The sequence below is a fragment of the Colius striatus genome, chromosome 9 (genome assembly GCF_028858725.1).
Source record: "Colius striatus isolate bColStr4 chromosome 9, bColStr4.1.hap1, whole genome shotgun sequence".
In the NCBI taxonomy this organism is placed as follows: domain Eukaryota; kingdom Metazoa; phylum Chordata; class Aves; order Coliiformes; family Coliidae; genus Colius; species Colius striatus.
Genome location: NC_084767.1, coordinates 23,105,735 through 23,125,449, shown reverse-complemented (window position 1 = coordinate 23,125,449; position 19,715 = coordinate 23,105,735). Strand labels below are relative to the sequence as shown.

At 44.1% G+C, this 19,715-nt stretch overlaps 1 protein-coding gene across 7 annotated transcripts in view; it reads right to left on the bottom strand.

Annotated features, from left to right (window-relative positions):
* AGAP1 (ArfGAP with GTPase domain, ankyrin repeat and PH domain 1) overlaps nt 1-19,715 on the bottom strand; it is a 402,183-nt gene that overhangs the window by 303,112 nt on the left and 79,356 nt on the right. For 2 of the 7 annotated variants that reach the window (XM_062003065.1, XM_062003068.1), the window contains exon 1: nt 8,727-10,433. The exons of 2 other annotated variants lie outside the window; for them this stretch is intronic. In XM_062003065.1, the coding sequence (XP_061859049.1) occupies nt 8,727-9,894 (1,168 nt within the window). In that variant the 5' untranslated portion in view covers nt 9,895-10,433. Of the gene's footprint in view, nt 1-8,726; nt 10,434-19,715 lie in introns of those variants that run through there. 3 more of the 7 variants (XM_062003063.1, XM_062003064.1, XM_062003062.1) reach the window with 3 other exon arrangements.

Here is a 19,715-nt window from a genome sequence, read left to right as displayed (position 1 = left end):
CAGCCCTGGAAGAACAGGAGATCTTTCACGTGATACATCATTCTGACACACATCCCAAAGGCTTTGGTTTTCAGGAGCTACGGTGAGAGCATCATTTCTGCAAGGATGCTCCATAAAAGCAACATTAGCAGTGCTAAGGTGGTTCAATGTGAAAAAAACACAGCAGTGCCACTTAAGAGTAAATTGTAACTCATTAATTCCATATAAAGACAAAGCTGTACTAAAAGTAGTACCTGTAAGGTACTAGTGATATGCCTCAACATTGCTGGCAGCCTAGTTAACCACCTAGACCACATTGCTCCAGCCATCAAGGACTCCACCCGTGGGAGACACTGTTCCCTTGGTGACGCACATCCCACCAGCCTAACCCCTGCGTATGTGCCCGGGCCCAAGGTCTCTGGACTGCAATCCTCCCAGACTACTCCCCAGTTTTTGGGAAATCTCCAAGAACTTTTAAGGACTTTCCAGGACCCTTCAGAGATGGCACCAGGGCACACGCCAGCAGGAGCAGTGCATATAAGAGTGGGACTAGCAGAGGGGCTTGGGGAGCTCTCCCTCCCCTCCTCACCTTCACACCACACCAGATGGAACATCAGACAGACAGGCGGACTGCCAGGGGCGCTGTGGACTCGTGGTGGTGACTATTACAGTCTTTCTCTCTTCTTTCCTTCTCCATCTTCTCTTTTCCATGTTGATTTTTTATTGTCAAAATAAAATAGTTTAGCACTTGACTCTGCTTTGAGTCTTAATTCTGTTCCCAAGAATGCACAAAACCTAATCACGATAACCTGTTTGATTGGATATCACTCAGGAGTTAAGCCCAGCTTCCCCCAACTACCTGGAATTGTCTGAGGTCAGCTGGAAAGCAAGGGGCTTTAACTTCTGCCAAATTGTACCCAATAGGGAATCGTGATAGCACCCACAGAAAGCAGCAGAGAAACTAAGGACTAAGTGCATTTTAACAGCTGCATTACCTATCCTTACAAATGCAATCACAACTCAAACTGCATTCAGTGATTTAACACTCACTTTTTAAAATAAGTTTTCCCTTATGCTTAATACATAAGTAATGCCACTGTTTGCATGGAAAAGAGATGAAAATAATAGCACACTAGCATTACAGAATCCTCTTCTCAAAAGCTACATGTATATGAATACACAGACTATGTCCAACACAAGTAAAAGAGAGAGAATCTGGGTTCCTGAAAAAACAGCCAGGCAAGCTGACTGACAAGTACATGCAAACAAATAAAGAAGTATTATAAATACCTTGGAAGTGCCAGGAGTTGGCACTAGGCAGCACAATATTCTAGCTCTGCTTCATCTATAAGTTGCAAAACATCAGCATCTAACAATCCCAAGAAAGAAAGATCAGATATGAGGCTTCTTTCACAAAATGGAAGCATAGCTCAGAGGCATTGATGGAAGAATGAAATACATCTGTCTCAAAAGGTCACTGGTATCTTTGGGAATAGGCTGGCCAACTTGATCAAGAGAGCTTTAAACTGAAAGACCTGGGGAGTGGGGTGCAAAATATGTGCCCTGCCATGCCATCTAACAGGGAAACAGGCTGGAGCAGTAAATGCAATGAGTGCTCATTAGCCCCACATCAAGATGAGAAGCAGAAGGTTGACTGCCCTGAGAGAGTGTCAAAGGAGAGAAAATCCTCCAGCACTCATCCAGGAAAACCTGTGTGCTCCAGTAAGCCCCTGCATTGCCTCTACACCAATGCACACTGCCTGGGGAATAAGCAGGAGGAGCTGGAGATGTGGGAGCAGATGCAGGACCATGGTCTCACTGCTGTTACCAAGACATGGTGGGACAGTTCCCAAGACTGGACCACAGCCATAGGTGGCTATGTGTTATTTAGGAATGACAGGAAAACAAGACAAGAAGTGGAGTTGTTCTCTATGTAAGAAAGCAATTAGAGTGCATTTAGCTCTGCCTGGGGAGGATGAGGGGCAGGTTGAATGTTTATGGGTGAGAATTAAGGGGCAGGTTAGTGTGGGTCATAGTACCATGGGAGTTTGCTACAGGCCATTTTATCATGAAGAAGTGGATGAGACCTACAAACAGCTAAGAGCTGCCTCACAATAATAATCCCTGGTCCTCACAGTGGACTTCAGCCACCCTGATATTTGCCGGCAAAGCCACACAGCCAGGCACACGCAGTCCAGGTGGTTCCTACAGATTGGTGACGACAACTTCCCGTCACAGGTGGTTAAGGAGCCAGCAAGCAGGAGTGTGCTGCTGGACCTTGTGCTGACAAATAAAGGTCTGGTCAAAGATGTGAAGGTTGAAAGCATCACGAGATGGTAAAGTTCAAGACTCTGTGTGGAAGAAGAAGGAAATTAAGAGGAGTTGTGACCCTGGACTTCAGGCGAGCTGATTTTGTCCTCTTTAAAGATCTGCTTGGAAGAATCTCATTGGGCTAGGATTTTTGATGTTAGGAGTGCCCAAGAAAGATGGTTGAGCTTCAAGCATCACTTCCTACAAGCCCAAGAACAGTGTGTACCAACAAGTAAAAGACTAGGAAAAGGAGGCAAAAGGCCTATATGGTTGAAAAAAGAACTACTGAACCTACTCAATGAGGAGAGAGAAATCTATATGAGGTGGAAAAATGGCCTGGCTGCTTGGGAAAAGTATAGGAACATTGCTAGAGTATGCAGGGACAAAACCAGCAAGGCCAGAGCAATTTTGGAATTAAAACTGGCAAAGGAAGTAAAGGAAAACACGAAGAGCTTTTTCAAATACATCAGTAGTAAATGGAAGATTAGGGAGAATGTGAACATCATCAGGGAAAACAATGAGCAAGGAAAGTGTCCTGGTGACAGAAGATGCAGAGAAGACAGAACTACTGAAAGTCTCCCGTTCCTCAGTCTTCACTGCCAAGGTCACTTCACTGGCCTCAGGAAGCCCAGTCCCTAGAGGAGAGTAGAATAGTCTAGAGAGCAGAAGACTTCCCCTTGGTGGACAAGTATGAAGTTAGAGACCTGTTAGGCAAGATTAACATACACAAATCTATGGAACCTGATGAGATGCACCCATGAGTACTGAGGGAGCTGGCTGATGCAGTTGCTAAGCTTCTCGTCGTCATTTTGGTGAAATAGTTCTTTCTTATGTTTAAATGGAACTTTTTGTGTTCCAACTTTTTTCCATTATCCCTTGTCCCATCACTAGGTACAACAGAAAAAAGTGACACCCCAACCTCCTGACACCCACTATTTACATATTTGTAAATATTAATGAGATCCCCCTCAGTCTCCTCTTCTCTAGACTAAACAGCCCCAGTTCCTGCAGCCTTTCTGCATAAGAAAGATGCTCTAGCCCCCTGATCATCTTGGCAGCCCTGCACTGGACATCTGTTGCTCTTCCCTCATAGAAGGCTATCAGGTTGGTCAAACAGGATTTCCCCTTGGTCAACCTATGTTGACTCTGATAACCATATTTTAATTCGTATGTTTATTAAGAACATTGAGGATGAGTTGTTCCATCACCTTTCCAGGGACGGAGGTGAGGCTGACTGGCCCGTAGTTTACTGGGTCCTCCTCCTTGCCCTTTTTGAAGACTGGAGTGACATTGGCCTTTCTCCAGTCCTCAGGCACCTCACCTGTCCTCCATGATTGTTCAAAAATGATAGAGAGAGGCTTAGCAAACACATCAGCCAGCAATCTAGGACGCATTCCATCTTGTCCCATTGACTTATGAGCCTTAAGCTTGGTCAACAAGTCTTTAACGTCTTCCTCATCCACCAAGGGCAAATCCTTTGTTGTCAAGACTGTCCTACTATCCTTGCTGGACTGGGCTTCCCGAGGGCATATTAACCAATGCAGAAAGTAACTCCCGTGACAAACATGTTGTCCCAAGTCCCTGCCCATTCCAAATCCATGACAGTAATTCCTAAAGACAGACAACTGCAGCATGGAAAGACAGATCTTTCCGCCTTGCCTGCCTTCTTATCCTCAAAGAAAACATCAATAAATATCAATTCCCACCACTTAAGTGTTGTGTTTGCCTTCTGTGATTAGTGAAAAAAAAAAAAGGAAGCTACATTGCACTGTATGCTTATTATCTTGATGGTATTTGTCGCCTGTTTCGATACATGACAACATTTGGTACTATTTTGTCAATAAAGCAGTATTTGTCAAACACTGTCATTATATTCCAGTCTGAAATGTCAAAATCATCAAATGCTCTATTTTAAATTTCCATCAAGATAATAGCTTTATCTTGGATGCTTTTCATGAACAAAATAACGACAATTTCTCGAGTTCAATAGATCAACGTATCTTTTTCCTCAGACATAAAAAACCCCATTCTGTATTTTTTGGCAGAAACTGCTTTTCACTGTGTGTTTACTGCAGTTGTCCAAAGACCAGTTATCAAAAGCAACACTGTTACATTAACAGTCTGCATTAATGACTTCTTTTAACCCTATGCAGCTCAACATGAAAATGAATATGTAAGCATTTGAAAGACATTAGCACTTGCTCTCCCTTTCTAAATATCCATTTCTAAGGTTATAGTCACGCCAAAGAAAACCATAGCTACATGCTATTTCAGCTACCGTCTTACACAAATCATTTGGTAACCTGATAGCTGTATTTTGGCAGTCAGTATTAAAACTACCAGCGGTCATCAGCACAGCGGTATCAAAACTAGCTCTGCAGAAAGAGCCGAACTGTTAACTCAAAATACACCCAAGTGATTCCTCAGTGGTGATGTAAGAATCCAAGATCCAAATACAATGCTACTAATGAGATAACATTGTGTACCGCAGGATATATTGCTTTGAAATTACTACTTGTCAAATGCAACAACTGAAAGCTCTGGCTGCTCTCTTACTGAAGAGAGTAACGGGTTGAGTGCAAGCGATTCCATTCTCTAGGGCAAATGACCATTGCAACTCATAAAGAAAAGTCTGAAGTTCCCCTCTCTATGCAGCAACTTTAAGAAACAAAAATCTTCCTTCAGTCTCAGAGATGAGCTCATATGCTGCCCCACATACAGACTCTGCCCCTGAAAAATCAAATGCTCCATCACTAACTCCAGACTCAATCAGGATTAGGAAACAGTTCTAGAATAACCTTATTCTTGTCACTGAGCACTCTCCAGTTCAAGGCAAGTAATTAGGAGGAAAGGAACAAGAATATAATGTTTTAAATCCTCCCTTCCCTTGTGCAAATTGTGCTTTGGTCATCTACATGAGCTTCATTAGATGAACACAACATCGTTATCTACAGTGGTAAACCAAACAATGGGCAGATCTCTAGAAAAACTGTAAGTATGCAAATTTAATTTACAGAGCTTGGTTAATGACCAAATGGAGATGAATGCCTACACAATGCTCTTACAGAAGAAAGTTGCCCATTGGTTCCCTTAGGTATTTAGCTGTCAAGTTAATACAGAGAAACATCAAAATTCTACATTTCTCTTCCATTTTAACAGAAAAACAAAGACAATGGCTGATAGCATCTGGCATACGCTTCAATACTGTGCAAACATTAATCCATCTCATTCTCTAATTCAGCCAGTGACCTTAATACCAGTTCAGTTCTTAATCATCTGGCCATACCAGTACAGCTGGCATGTATTTTGCTTGACACAAGACCTACCCAATAAATAATAAAAAACCCTCTTAGACAGTGCTTGACAATGCTCAGTGCCAAGTGCAATCTACTTATCTGCTACATGTTATTTTCATAATAATGTCCAGACAACAGTCACTCACAATAACTGATACAGCTAGAAGAGTCCTAGAAGACTGTTTAGCCTCTTACACAAGAGGACTCTCCAGTGTTGAAAAAGAATATACTTATACCAGCACAGCACCAAAAACCTGCAGCTACAAGGTGGGGAACCACATGAGACCAGTTCCAATACATTTATATCATATTGCCCAAATTTCATGTTCTCCAAAGCTTTGCCTGCTCATTGTGCACAGAAAGCTTACTGGGCTGCTGCTGGAAATGACTGCAGAATAGAACAGTAGCAACCATACCAGAGTAATAAGCAGGAGATGACACAGAACTAAGAAGAATTATCTCAAGCAAAGCTTGCCTGAACTGGAAGTAGGTGTTTTTGAGTTCCCTGTCTCCTCACTGCTAAGAAAAGTTTGGAGAACTATTGCTTGCAGGGGACTGAAGGCCAACAATGTCACGGTAAATGGGGTCTGCAAGGAGAAACAGAAAATGTTTGATGCTCAAAGACTGTTTAATGACAGTATCGCATTATGAGAGCCTGCCCAGGGAGGCGGTGCAGTCACTCTCCCTGGAAAATGTTTAAGAGATGGGTAGATGTTGCACTTACAGAAATGGTCTAGTGGTCAACAGGGCTAGGAAAAATGCTAGACTCAATGATCTTAAAGGTTTCTTCCAGCTGAAACAATTCTATGAATCTATGAAGAATAATTTTCCCCAAAACAATCAGCCTTTATTCCTTTCACATAGAAGTCGGTAACATAAAATATATTTGTCGTCTTTACTCTTTTGCTTTAAAAAAAAAAAGCCTGTAACTTCAGCTTGTTCAAAAGCATATCACCTAAGGTAGTTAGGCATAGTTTTTCAAGAAATACCACACAAGTGAATACTGTGACACCTAGGTGACTATTTCAAGTTGAAAATTCCAGTAAGCACGGGGTTTGAAATTTCTGCTTTTTCTACAGAACTTCGACAAACCTTGTACAGAAAATACAAGGTCAAGTAACTCTCACACAGCACCAAACACGCAGAATATCAACAATACAAGGGAAGCAAGTTTCGAGTAACAGAACTTTTTTTGCAATGGGTTACAGAGGGGAAAAAAATAAACCTACATCAAGAACAAGATCCACCTGTACCATTACTCTAAAATCTAGGCAGAGGTTTTTCAAGGGCATACCAATTTCACATCACGTAAAGGCGCAAAATACCAAAGTCTTGCAATCTTTTAATTTTGAAGTACCATTTAGTGTGCTAATCATAAGATTTCATGAAGCTTTTCTTCCTAAGCAATAATAGGGTAAATTAAGGACAAATTAGTTTAAACTTACACTTTCCAGGGGACAGCAATAAGCAACCGCTGAAACCGTATACAGACCTTTTCCTGACAGCAAAAGCCTTAACTGCAGTTCTCTGGAAAAAATAAGAAAGCAGCAGAGCATTCCAGACCTACTCACACAAGTCTTCAACACCACTACCAGCCTGTAGCCACATCCTTGTTCTCAAGACACTCTTTTTTTCTGGAGAACAAGACAGCTTACTTTTCCCTGATAAATCTGATACTAGCACGTACAGGAAAAACCTCTCTGGAACATCTTAATGCTGCATATCAATAGTTACTAATTAACTGAAGTCTTTAACTTATCCAGAGCTAAAAGGACTATGATCCAAGTATATGACTGCATGCTGTTAAAACAGAGTAACAGTTTAAGCACACTGGCACAGGACAAGCATAAATAGTGGAATGAAGCAACTCTCTGTTGTGGTTACCTCAAACTTTAACCAAGGTCAGACCACAATTTCCGTCAAGATTATTATAAGCCCACATGAATGCCTCAACATCAATAAAATATTATAATCCCCAGTTACTAGGTCTACATATTTGGCTTTGCTCCTTGTGCCTGAAACTCTAGGCATCCTGCACTCACAGCAGGACCTCTGGATCTATTAGGGGCTGGTAGCACCAAGAAGCAGCATCTCCTGCTATTGCCTGGCCATGGTGGATTCACCATAGCCCAATTCTACAACATCCTCTGCTGTACCTGGGTCTGACAGAAAGCTTAATCCTTCCATCTGAGAACTATCTTTTTAGAAAAGTCACTCTGATAAGCACTTAATGCTCAAAGGCTACTGTAACTACCAGTTAAATGTTTAGTCACAGATACCTATTAAAGTTTTGAAAAGCACAGCTAGGAAGAAAGCACCAACTTTTGCAATGAAGCTCCATAACCAGCATTTCTGGTTTAACATGTCCAAGTCAACTATACTATAATCCTTTCAGATTCTCACAGAAAGCAGCTAGACAGCTCTTTCCTTACATCCCACAGTAAGGTTAATTTTCAAGTTCTTCTTGTGTCCTACAGATCCACAAACCTCAGAATTCCCAGTCTTTATTTCCATCTACCATTAGCAACATTTTTGTTTGTTAGAGATCTGTATATAGCTACATCAAATAACTTAAAAGGCATGGCTTCTGAGTTTATGCTGCATTTTTTATAAGTATCATGTTCTTTTTATGACAGAAAAGGGTTAGGATTTACAATACATTTACAACAGTATTTATCTACTCCTTCACAGAAAACATGTATTTCTGACCACCATAACCTATCTTACGATGACAGTCTTTCCAAAAGGGGAAAGATCCAGTGCTCTGCTGCACTAGGCCTCCCAGTGACCTACATATACAGCAGCGCTGGAGTTGGGCATCCACTCCATAATTAAACCAGCTACGCTTGCCTCCTTCAGCTGTCTAGAATGCACAATCTATCAACCCTGAGAATGCTTTTTGTGTCAGGAGGCACACAGCCTAACCCGTCCCCATCAGTACTGCCAGGCAATGCACCTGGGAAGAAAGCACTATCATACCCTTACAAACACACAATATCCACCACTGCATGCAGCTGTCATGTATCCCAGTGCAGCATCTCCCTCTCCTCACACGTAAGGGTCCTTTTACCCCACCATCCCTTACCACCGATGAGGAGCTTAGCAGCAAGAACCACCCCCCGGTGAGACAAGGAGGGGCACCTTTGTGGGGGGACCCATTGATGCTCTCCGAGCTTGACTGTATGTCCACGGTGGCTCTCCTGAGGCTGCTAAAATAAGCCCTGGATCTGGAGAAGCTGCTGCGAGATCGCCCATGGGGGCTGCCGAAGAGGGCGGAGGTGCCGTCCTTGCGGGCGAAGATGCCACTGAAGAAGCGTAGCAGCCGGTGCTCGTGGGCAGCGGCAGGGCCCTCCCTCCCCAGCCGCTCGGAGAATCGCTGCAGATCGCTGTTATCCAGAGTCCGGTTCTTGCTCTTGCTCCGCTCCCAGCGCTCCAGCTGGGAGAGTGGGTCCGCCTGGCTCAGCACCTCGCCCACGTCCAGCGTGTTGCGCTTCTCAGGGGGGACGGCGACGGGAATGGCGGCGGGCGGTGCTTCCCGCACCCCGGCGCCCTGGCTCGGCGGTGGTCCGGGCAGGCAGCCGGAGCTGCTGTGCCGCCGCAACCGGCTCAGCGCCCTTACTCGCGGCAGCTCCCCGCTGCCGCCGCTCCAGTGCCTGAAACTGAAGCTCCGCCGCAGTAGGCCGGGCTGCCGCCAAGGGCTGTGCTCTCGCTCCCCCACATTCGGGGCCTGGCCTGACGGCGGGCCGCGGGCTCCCGGACTCGCATCGTCCTCCTCCTCCTCCTCTTCGGGGGAGGCTGTGGCCTCAGCTCCGCCAGAGGTGGGAGCCGCCTCCCCACTGCTCCCCTCCGGGGACAGGCTGCCCCGCGGGCCTCCGAGGGCGAGCTCGGCAGAGAAGTGCTGCCCCGCTCGCCGTGGCACCTTGAGACGGCCCAGCTCCAGCTGCCCCGTGCTGAGGGTCCTGAAGTTGCGGAAGCCGCAGGGGCTGGGCACTCGGTCCCGCTCCTCGCCTTCCTCCTCCTCGCCCTCCTCCTCCACCAGCAGCAGCCCAGCCCTGGTGAGGCTGGAGGAGCCCGGCGCCCGGCTCCCGCCGCGCCTCCCGCGGGGGGGCAGCTCCGGATCGGGATGGCCACTCTCCGGCCCCAGCAGCTCCTTCTTCACCATGGTCACGGAGATGCGGTAAACGGTTTTCCTCTGAGGGGTCCCTCTATGCATTCTCTCCGGAGAGGAGGCGGTGGCAGCCGGCGGCTCGCTGCTGTCCAGAAGATACATGTCTCTCGCCGCTGCTCTCCTCCCTTCAAGCAGCAGCATCCAGCCCGGGCATCGCCGCGAGATGGAGAGGCCAGAGAGACGTGCGTGCCGTAACCGCGAATCGCGATGCAGACCCCACCAACCACTGCAATTCAATTAAAAAAAATATATCAAACCAATAATAATTTTTAAATCCTGCGGCAGTACACTCCGCTCGAGGAGTCACCCCGCGGCTGATGCGGGGTTAGGCGGGCCTCGCCTCAGCGGCGGCGGCTGCGCTCCGGTATCGCTCCCCGCCGGCGGACGGCGTCCGTGTAAGAGCCATCGGGCCTTGCCGAAAAGACACCGAGGGACAAGCTAAATCCGTGCAGCCATCGCATGCAGCCTCCTGCAGATCCCAAAATGCATTGCTGGGTAGACGCACGGTCCACTATTCACGGGATTAGAGCAGCAGCCGCCCTCAGTTTCATTGTTTACAGCTGGGCTGCAGGTTGCGGATCTTGCGTCCTTTTTCTCTCCTTCCTTCCCTCCGCAGGGTGAACGCGATTAGCACCCGTGCCCGGGAGCGGCGGGCAGCGCTGGGAGGGCAGCGCGTGCAAACGCCGCGGCCGCCGTTCCGCGGAGGGGGCAGGAGAGCGCGGCCCGCGGCGCACGCCCCTGGGCGGGCAGCGCGCGGCGCCGGGGCGGGCAGCGCGCGCCCGCGGCGGCCGGCGCTCGTCCAAGAGCCGGACTGGAGTACGCCCGGCGAGGAGCGGGGGCGGCCACGGCGGGCACCAGGGCTCTCCTAGGAGGGAAGGGCAGACCAAGACACCACGGGTATTTGCTCTTCCGCGTCTGCCTTCAGAAGAACAGCCACGTAGCTCTATCTCACACTTCCCAGCCCACAGACCCAGGATTTATCGAGGTCCACACAAAGGCAAGGCATGCATTGCCCATCAACTCAGACCAAGACTTAGACCCCCACCTAGGCTTAGTCTGCTGGGCATCCCAATATCGTGGGATACTTTACTAACAATGAAATGTTAAAATTAGCCATAATTTATTTTTCACCCGTAACAATTGTGATGGACCTTAATAAATGTTTGTTAGTTGTAATGCCTTGCACGGTTAAAAAGCCATGTTAGTATAGCAGTAGTTATGAAAAAGACTGACCCAACATATCTTTCATAACCATCAGTTTTAACAGAATCAGAGCCAGAAGAGAGTGCTATGCACTCCCTTCACACCCAGCTTGCCAATTCTCAAGCAGTCTAGACCAGGGATACTTAGGAAATTCACAACTAATAGATGCCATTATTAAAAAAAAAGTCATTAGTAAGCCATGATGACAGGCACCAGATATTAAACAATATTGGGAATAAGGCTTGTAGATGCCGTGCTTTTAAATATGCTTTTTAAAATTAAGCCTCATAAAGTACCTCCAACTGCCCTGTACATCCCTTCCAATCAACCACCTTTCACCAATACCAACAGTACAGTTAAAAAACCAGTAAACAAGGGAAAATGAAGGAAAGAGAAAGTAGAAATTGAATAGAAGAGAACCCCAGAGCTGTCAGGCAATTCACTACCACGATGGCTTACAAAACACTTAAGTAGAGAGAACAAAAGCTGCTCCTTGGGTGCTCCCAGACAAGCTACCAGGGCTCCTCATTGCAAGATATGTGGCACAAGCCAGGCAGGACATGCCCTCAGGAGCATCTCTGTGTGTTCTCACCCCAGAGACACCCAAGATTAAGGGATGCTCTGGGTTCTGCCTCTTAGACATGTGAGGTTATTGATGACACAGGAATCCTCCAAGATATACTGCAGATCTATTACCAGCTGCAGCACAGTGAAGTGCTGATTTTACTCCCTTTTCCAGGTATAACTGATTATGGTGGCTTTGACCCTCAATAATTAACACTTATTATTCTTAGCTCTAGTCATCACAGAATAGATTTGTACATGAACCTTCAGCAGATAACTAATCACAACCAGACCTAGAGAAAAAGTCTTAAGGACAAGCCAACATATGCTCACACTTGACCAGCCTAAAAACACTTTCCAATTTCTTCTAAATGCTTGTTCACTACCACAGAATGAGAGCAAATTTTTCCATGTCTCCAACATCTGAAAGACTATTTCTAATATGTACTTCTGAAAGGAAGTGCGAGTTGGGCAGAGGGCAGAGCCTGTCATGAAAAATGAGTCTAATGAGAAATACCGGAACAATAAAAACAACAAAGAGAAGGATACACACACGATTAAATGCCAAATGCCGAAACTCCCTGGAGTTCAGCCCCTGTAAAGCAGAGGAGGACGCCAACATGAACGAGTTGCTGAGTGATCGCATCCTCCGCCGCGATCCGGGCCACAGTTTCCAGCGCGCCGCGTCAGAAAAGCGGGCTCCTTACCCGGGGTGGAACCAGCCATTTTTCATCGTCTCGGAGTGACAGTTCTCTTCGGAGGAACCACTTTTAAGCGTAGACAAATAGCTGGCACATTCCTTCAACTTTCTCGGTGCATCCTCCCCCCAGCTCCCCGTCCCCGGCGGCAGGACGGCCCTCGGAGCTGGGGCCGTGTGCTCGGTGTGCTGACGCTACAGGGAAACCGCTGGTGGGAAGAGTTATCACCCAAGCATCGAGTAGAGATGCTGCATCAGCTCTTAGACAGGTAGTAAATCACGATCGGACGTTGTCTCTGCTGCTCCAGCTGACTACTTATCACAATTTACCACCCTGCAACTTTTTGTAAATAAGACTTGTGTAATGCAACCAACTCTGGTGGCATTCCAAAGACCATTATCTGCAGGTTTCTCTTCACCACTGAACAGAGAAGCTACACCAGCTTGAAGAAATCCCATCAGTAGTTGACCATGCAATACCGGGTCATCTCAGAGCAGGAACATAATTCACAGAGTAAGGGATTTCATGTTTAATGTTCTGTAAGAGATCCAAAATTACCATGAAGGCCTATGCAATACCATAACTCAAGAGATTCTGCCCATAGCCCAGATGTGGCATGGCTTCACTGCACCAACCCCAATGGGACTGAGATCCAAGCAGCCCGTACAGCAGCACAGTCCCTCCTGCCTGACTACTTCTCCTGTTGTGGAATTAACACAGATTCAGTCCCAGAATCGGAGAAGTCCCTCAGGCACTGGGACGTGAGCAGCCAGAAGCCAAGGCAGCCAACCCAAATAAGTCATTTGGTTTAAAGCCTACACCACATGTCCTGAAGGACACTCAGCAGCAGCTCTCGGTTATCTTCTATTCTGCAGGTAGCTGAAAGCACAAAGCAATATGCACAACCATGATAAATATGGGGCTTCTGAAAGCTGTCAGGTCTACCAACAGGACCTGATGACTAGACTAAATATGTTTCTTTTATCTCCCCTAACTCAAAAATCATACATCACAGAATTGTTTAGGTTGGAAAAAATGTTTAAGATCGAGTCCAACCTTCAACCCCTCACTGCCACAGCTACCACTAAACCACGTTCCTCGGTGCCACAGCTAAACATATTTTGAATACCTCCAGGCACAAAACATCTCTGAAGTCCTATTGTCCTTCCGAGATATGCTGAAAAGCAGTACCATCTAAATACTCCATTCCACCTAGCTATTACAGGGTGACATTTGCCACTTTTTATTCTACTGTCAAGGTCAAGCCTAGCTATACTACTTTGAAGATGTTCATCATCAACAAAACAAAACCACAATGTATCTCTAGAGGCAATATGAAACTTTTCAAATATATAGAAATCATCTATTTATCCAAGACATGACCAGCTATGTCCCTACCATTACTAGTAAGTGATCATCTGTCCTTTTAGGGAAGAACTTTGTTAGGGCAATGCTTAGCTCTTCTTTCCACGATTTTGTTCCCCAGAGTCTGCCCCAAGTCTTTCAATACAATTTACACCTTTTTTTTTTTCCTTCAAGAAACTCTGAGGTATTTGGGGATAACTACTTTTGATTTTTCACACAACTTCCAGTCATTCAAATCTTTACTGTCCTTTTTTTAATGAAAAACAGATCTAAATGTTACATTTTTGCACACTGTAGGCTAAACTCTAGACACACAGTATCATTCCAAGTAGTTGCTCCTTTAACAAATCAAAGAAGACTAGGTTACCTGAATAATTTTTACAGTAATGCAGACCTGATTTCACTTTTATCTTCCAGAGATACTGTGCTCCATTTGCAGTTTGTCATTACAGATCAGTGTTCAACATGGAAATAAGAGAAGGCATCTAGAGGAGAACATTGTCCTGAAGGATGCTGGCCATACAGAGACCAAACTTCAGGCCTCTCTTAAGCCACGGGGTTTGCATTAAGCCACTGATATATGTTCTTCCATCAGAATGCACTTGTCCATCAAAACAGGTCTAAATTCACTGTAGGCTATTCTTTATTAAGATGAAGAACAGAGGTATCTCACAACAATACATGCTAATAGGAGCTACCAGTTAGAAGTCAGCATTTGCTGTCAATAATGATCTTACTGTCAGCACAATGAAATCACATTACTGTCCTAAAAACACTGGTTGCTGAGCAGCAAAGGGAATAAGGGTGATGCATATTTAAAAAACCTCATTCCCCTGTCTCTCATCAGAAGAGAAACAATGTGTATACAAACCTGGTCATAAAAGCAAATAAGGTGACAAGCCCGTAAGACTTAAATATGCCTCCCATACATTGCAGAGACCTCTGAGAAGCAGTCACAGGATACCAGGCACCAGCTTCACCTGGTTAACCACTTAGAGAAGAGCCAATACAGAAGAAATGGAGAAGGTCTTACACACATGTACAAAGCAAGCATCCTGGAAAGCTATGGTGCTATTAGGCAAAAGCCTTGGCACCTAAACAGAAATCCTGCCAACTACAAGAGTAGTTCCTCACAAAAAAAAAAACCTCAGGGTACTTTCAAACTTCAGAAGGTTGGCTTCACTGCTTTCAAAGAGGTGACTTTTTTATTGCCAGAGCTCTTACACCATATGGGATAATACAGTTTACAGTACTTTTAATTTCTAATTGTGGATTTTCATAGGTGTAAGCTATGTGAAAAGAAGTACTATGTATTTCAAAGACTAAAGGACTCATGCTTCATGAGATTTTATAGTAGGAATGAAATAACGAAATACCTTTGACTCATACCCATTCATTAAAGATGAGTGAAGGGGAAATGGGAAGCAAAAAAGTTAAATCAATTTATTTATTTTTACTATGATGCACACTAAATTGTTTAATTTTATCAGACAGCTTCAAGCAAATTCCAAATTCCATATAATTTCTGATGCCCAAGTGTGTTAAATTTCACTGCAATTTCCTTAAAAGAATAGAACAGAAAAGAATTTTTAGAAGGGAAAAGCACAAAGTCTTCAGTTTTTCTGCATGACAGATTATCTTTCCGATTTCTGCACTCAAGCTATCAGAGCCATTACAACTAATATATTTTGCCTATCCATCTGCTCCTCTTCAGTTTAAAAATGAAACACCTGACCACCACTGGATTTCTACTGAATAAAATAGGATAGTTCTAAGTTAGCTTCTCATTAAACAGACATCTAGAGAATTAAGCCCACAAGATTAATCTTCCTATTTTAAGAGTTTTTTAGATCACATTGACAGAAGAGTTGCAGCTTTCTGCTTCTATAGAACTTCAGTGAAGCAGCAGAGCAGACAAAATTAAAATAAAACAATAGAAACTACTTTTTTTTCCTTCATTAATACTTTAAGACACTAAAGCATGCAGTAGCCTGGCCCTAATAGCTATACAGTGAATCTCCACAGTGATAAACCTGCCTGATGAAGGCAGCACAATTAACTTTTATAAATTCTCTCATTTCCCCCAGGCCCCTGGTATGGAATGGCCAACATTAAACCTGTTCCCTTTTTGTGCTCTGCTGTATCCCTGTGTTTAGTTGTGTCAGCAGTCAAAGCTCACACAGACTTTTGGCAAACTCCAGGGAAAGGCTGTAGTTGAACCAAATCACTACAGTACTTCATATACAAACATTAAATGTTAAAACTGAAGCAGCAGGCAGTAATACTAAACACCATCATTCTGAGGCCATCACCAGAGCTTCTACAAGTTCATCTACTCCTCTGGGGGAGGAGTATGAGTTACCAGTCTTCACAGCCCTGCAGTCAGCTTAAAAGATGATCCTAAAACTCAGCCTCCACTTGAGTCCAAGCTGCCAACATGTATCATCTATCGTCAGGATAACTTAAGAAATAGGAATTCTGTAACTTTTACTTCTAAGTAGGCTGCCAATACAACCTGCATGATACTCACTTGCTATTTTTATTCATTTCCTAAGATGGAGCACCTCAGACAATGCAAAGCAGCAGCAAGGCACCTCAGCTCTCTGACAGATGTTCAGAAAAGGATCAGCTAGTATACCCCAAAAGGCCAGCCTTTCAGATACTGTGAGGCAAAGTTTTAATGATAAACTAGAAGATAATTCATCTTTCTATACACCCAACGTTACCTTAGGCGGTTGTTAATTGTCAAAGTTTCTATACAATGTCACTTCAGAATAACATTTTAAGCACACAGCTAATAAATAAAAGCCATGTTTGTCTCAACAAAAGCAGTACAAGTTCTTAAAAAAAAGTCCTTACTTCATTTTGGATATTGCTACAGGGTTTTTTTCCTAAAAGGTAAGTGGTTTTAAACTCAGACTATCACACATTTCCTTTATTCTTCCTGTTACGTTTAGTCAAATACTCTGACAGGCAGCATCAATACACAGTTCAAGTCCTTCAAAATCAAGATTGCAATTATTGCTTATTAGATCTGGTGTCCAGTATCTTATGAAGCAGGAAGGTTTTCAGATGCCTGCTATTTGGCACTAGCAATTTTTAGGTAGGCCACTTTTCACCTCAAATCATTTACACACTTGAAGAGATTGCAGTAAGGAAAAAAAACAACCTACATATCAACACTGAAGAAACTACTTTTGGCTAAACTTTCACATTGCAAATACTGGAAGCATGTGAATTTGTCATTTAAAACAATCTAGTTCAATACTTCAAGTCGTGTTGCTATCTTCATGAATTCTAGACAGACTTAAATGCCACAAATTCAGAAGCTTAATTTTTTTATTAGAATGTACTGGTCTCAAAATATAAACTTTAATCCATCAACATAAGCAAGAGGGACATGCTACAACAGTTGTTATCAGCATAGCCATCTATCGACTGAGAAGCATAAGGGCTTCAGATCAGTGACAAAAATATCAACCTTCTCTGCAAAATGTAGTGTCATAACATGTAGCATATATTTGACTCAATTTTTTAACTGTAGGTATGAAAATGAAGAAAGTAAAGAAGAATACAATGGGCAGTATAGTCTGGTCCCATCTATAGGTAGACAAACTCTCATCTATAGTGTTTGTACTACAAGTATCATTCTGGACACAGCTATTGCGTGTTCTCAAATCGAACACATTTCAGGGGAGAGAGGCTTGTGGCACAGTTGCAACTTTATGCTTCTTTTTACAGCATTAGAAGGGCAGTACTGTTTTTCACTCAAACATACGTCTAACTCCAGAAACAGATGTATCTCCAGTTATATGTACCACATATACTGTCTCTTTCATATGTTTGATACATACATCATATAAATACATGTGCACACATGCACACTAAGCCTATGACTTTGTATGGCACTACACAATCATGTCTTCTGATTCAGAGCAAATACAGACGGATGGAAACTGCTCAGAGCTCTAATCCTCCAGTTGCTGCATCCAATAATCACCTAGGTATTATAGAAGACTTGTATTAAAAGTGTACTTAACGCCATTCTGTAACTAAACAAGTCACAATATGTACAAGCTTTTAACATTTACCAAAACTTTGTAAAGCTTCTATTTTCAAAATTTTGGTACAATAGCAAACACAATGTAATGTGAAATTAATTTGTACAATAGTATCTTCAAGATATCATGGAGCTAAGAAGCCAAAAAGGTTTAGGAAATAAAAATACCATGGTTTCAGGTAGGTACTTTTCCGAAAACTACGTACTGATCCATAAGGCACTGAGGTACATAAAACAGAGGTAAAATTGATAGCCTTTTATGAAGATGTTACCAGGTGGATAGATGGTGGTAGTGCAGTGGATGTGGTTTATCGTGATTTCAGTAAAGCATTTGACACCGTCTCCCACAGCATCCTCACAGCAAAACTGAGAAAGTGTAGTTTGGCTGATCAGGTAGTGAGGTGGATTGTTAACTGGTTGAAAGGAAGAAGGCAGAGAGTTGTGATCAATAGGGCAGGGTCTAGTTGGAGGCCTGTATCTAGGGGAGTCCCTCAGGGGCCGGTACTGGGACCAGTATTATTCAATATATTCATTAATGGCCTCAATGAGGGAACAGAGGGCACTGTCAGCAAGTTTGCTGATGATACTAAACTGTGGGGAGTGGCTGACACATCAGAAGGCTGTGCTGCCATCTAATGAGACCTGGACAGGCTGGAGAGTTGGACGGGAAGAAATCTAATGAAGTTCAACAAGGGCAAGTGTAGAGTGTTGCATCTGGGAAAGAATAACCCCAGGTACCAGTACAGGTTGGGGAATGAACTCAGAGAGTAGTGTAACGGAAAGGGACCTGGGAGTCCTGGGGGATAGCAGGTTGAGCATGAGCCAGCAATGTGCCCTTGTGGCCAAGAAGGCCAATGGCATCCTGGGATGTATTAGAAGGGCTGTGGGCAGTAGGTTGAGAGAGGTTCTCCTCCCCCTCTACTCTGCCTTTGTGAGAATCTCATCTGGAATATTGTGTTCAGTTCTGGACCCCTCATTTCAAGAAGGACAGGGAGCTTCTGGAGAGAGTTCAGCACAGGGCCATCAAGATGATTAGGAGAGTGGAGCATCTCCCTTCTGCTGAAAGGCTGATGGAGCTGGGGCTCTTCAGCTTGGAGAAGAGGAGACTGAGGGGTGATCTCATTAATATTTACAAATATGTAAAAGGTGAGTGTCAGGAGAACGGAGCCAGGTTCTTCTAAGTGATGCCAATGATAGGACAAGGGGCAATGAGTATAAACTAGAACACAAGAAGTTCCAAAGAAACACAAGGAAGAATTTATTCACTGTGAGGGTGATGGAGCACTGGAATGGGCTGCCCAGATGGGTTGTGGAGTTTCCTTCTCTGGGGTCATTCAAAACCCACCTGGATGAGATCCTGTGTGACCTACTCTAGGTGGTCCTGCTCTGGCAGGGGGGTTGGACTAGATGATTTTTCGAGGTCCCTTCCAACTCTTAAGATTCTGTGATAATAAACTGTGCAGATCAACAAATCTAAGCAGATTCAATTCATATGCAGCTTGCTGAATCTGTATATCTACCTTGAGCTTTAGAGCTCTGACATTTTTGTAGCTCTATTATGGTTCTGCCCTTCATAAATTACATTGAACAAGTCTTCTGTTGTCCACCACAGCCCCTTTTCTTTGTCTTCAGCAAGTTCCATGATGAAGTATGAGTATTTCTGTTAAGTTTAGGATTATTCACATTTCTATCTTCACCGTATATATCTGAGAACGCTCCACACATAGTCACGAAAAAGAATGGAACTACTGCCATGCATTTAGAAGAAGGGAAAAGAGAAGAGAATGGAAGGCTAGAACTGGACCAGAAAGTAAGTCTTAAGAAACACACCCAGTGATGGATAACAGCTGTTGGTATGTACAAGCTAGCTAATAGTAGGCCCGAGAGTCTGTCAGACGTGACTTGTCAAAAATAATGCAGGACACAGCAGAAAAAAACCAAACAAACAAAAAACTCAAAACCATCCCAAACTCAATCCTCTGGCTAGCTTCGGCTGTTAAACAGACAGGTGCCAGGCATCCTTGCAGAGCACAGGCACATTACACCATGCTTCACCTGGCCCCATTCTATCA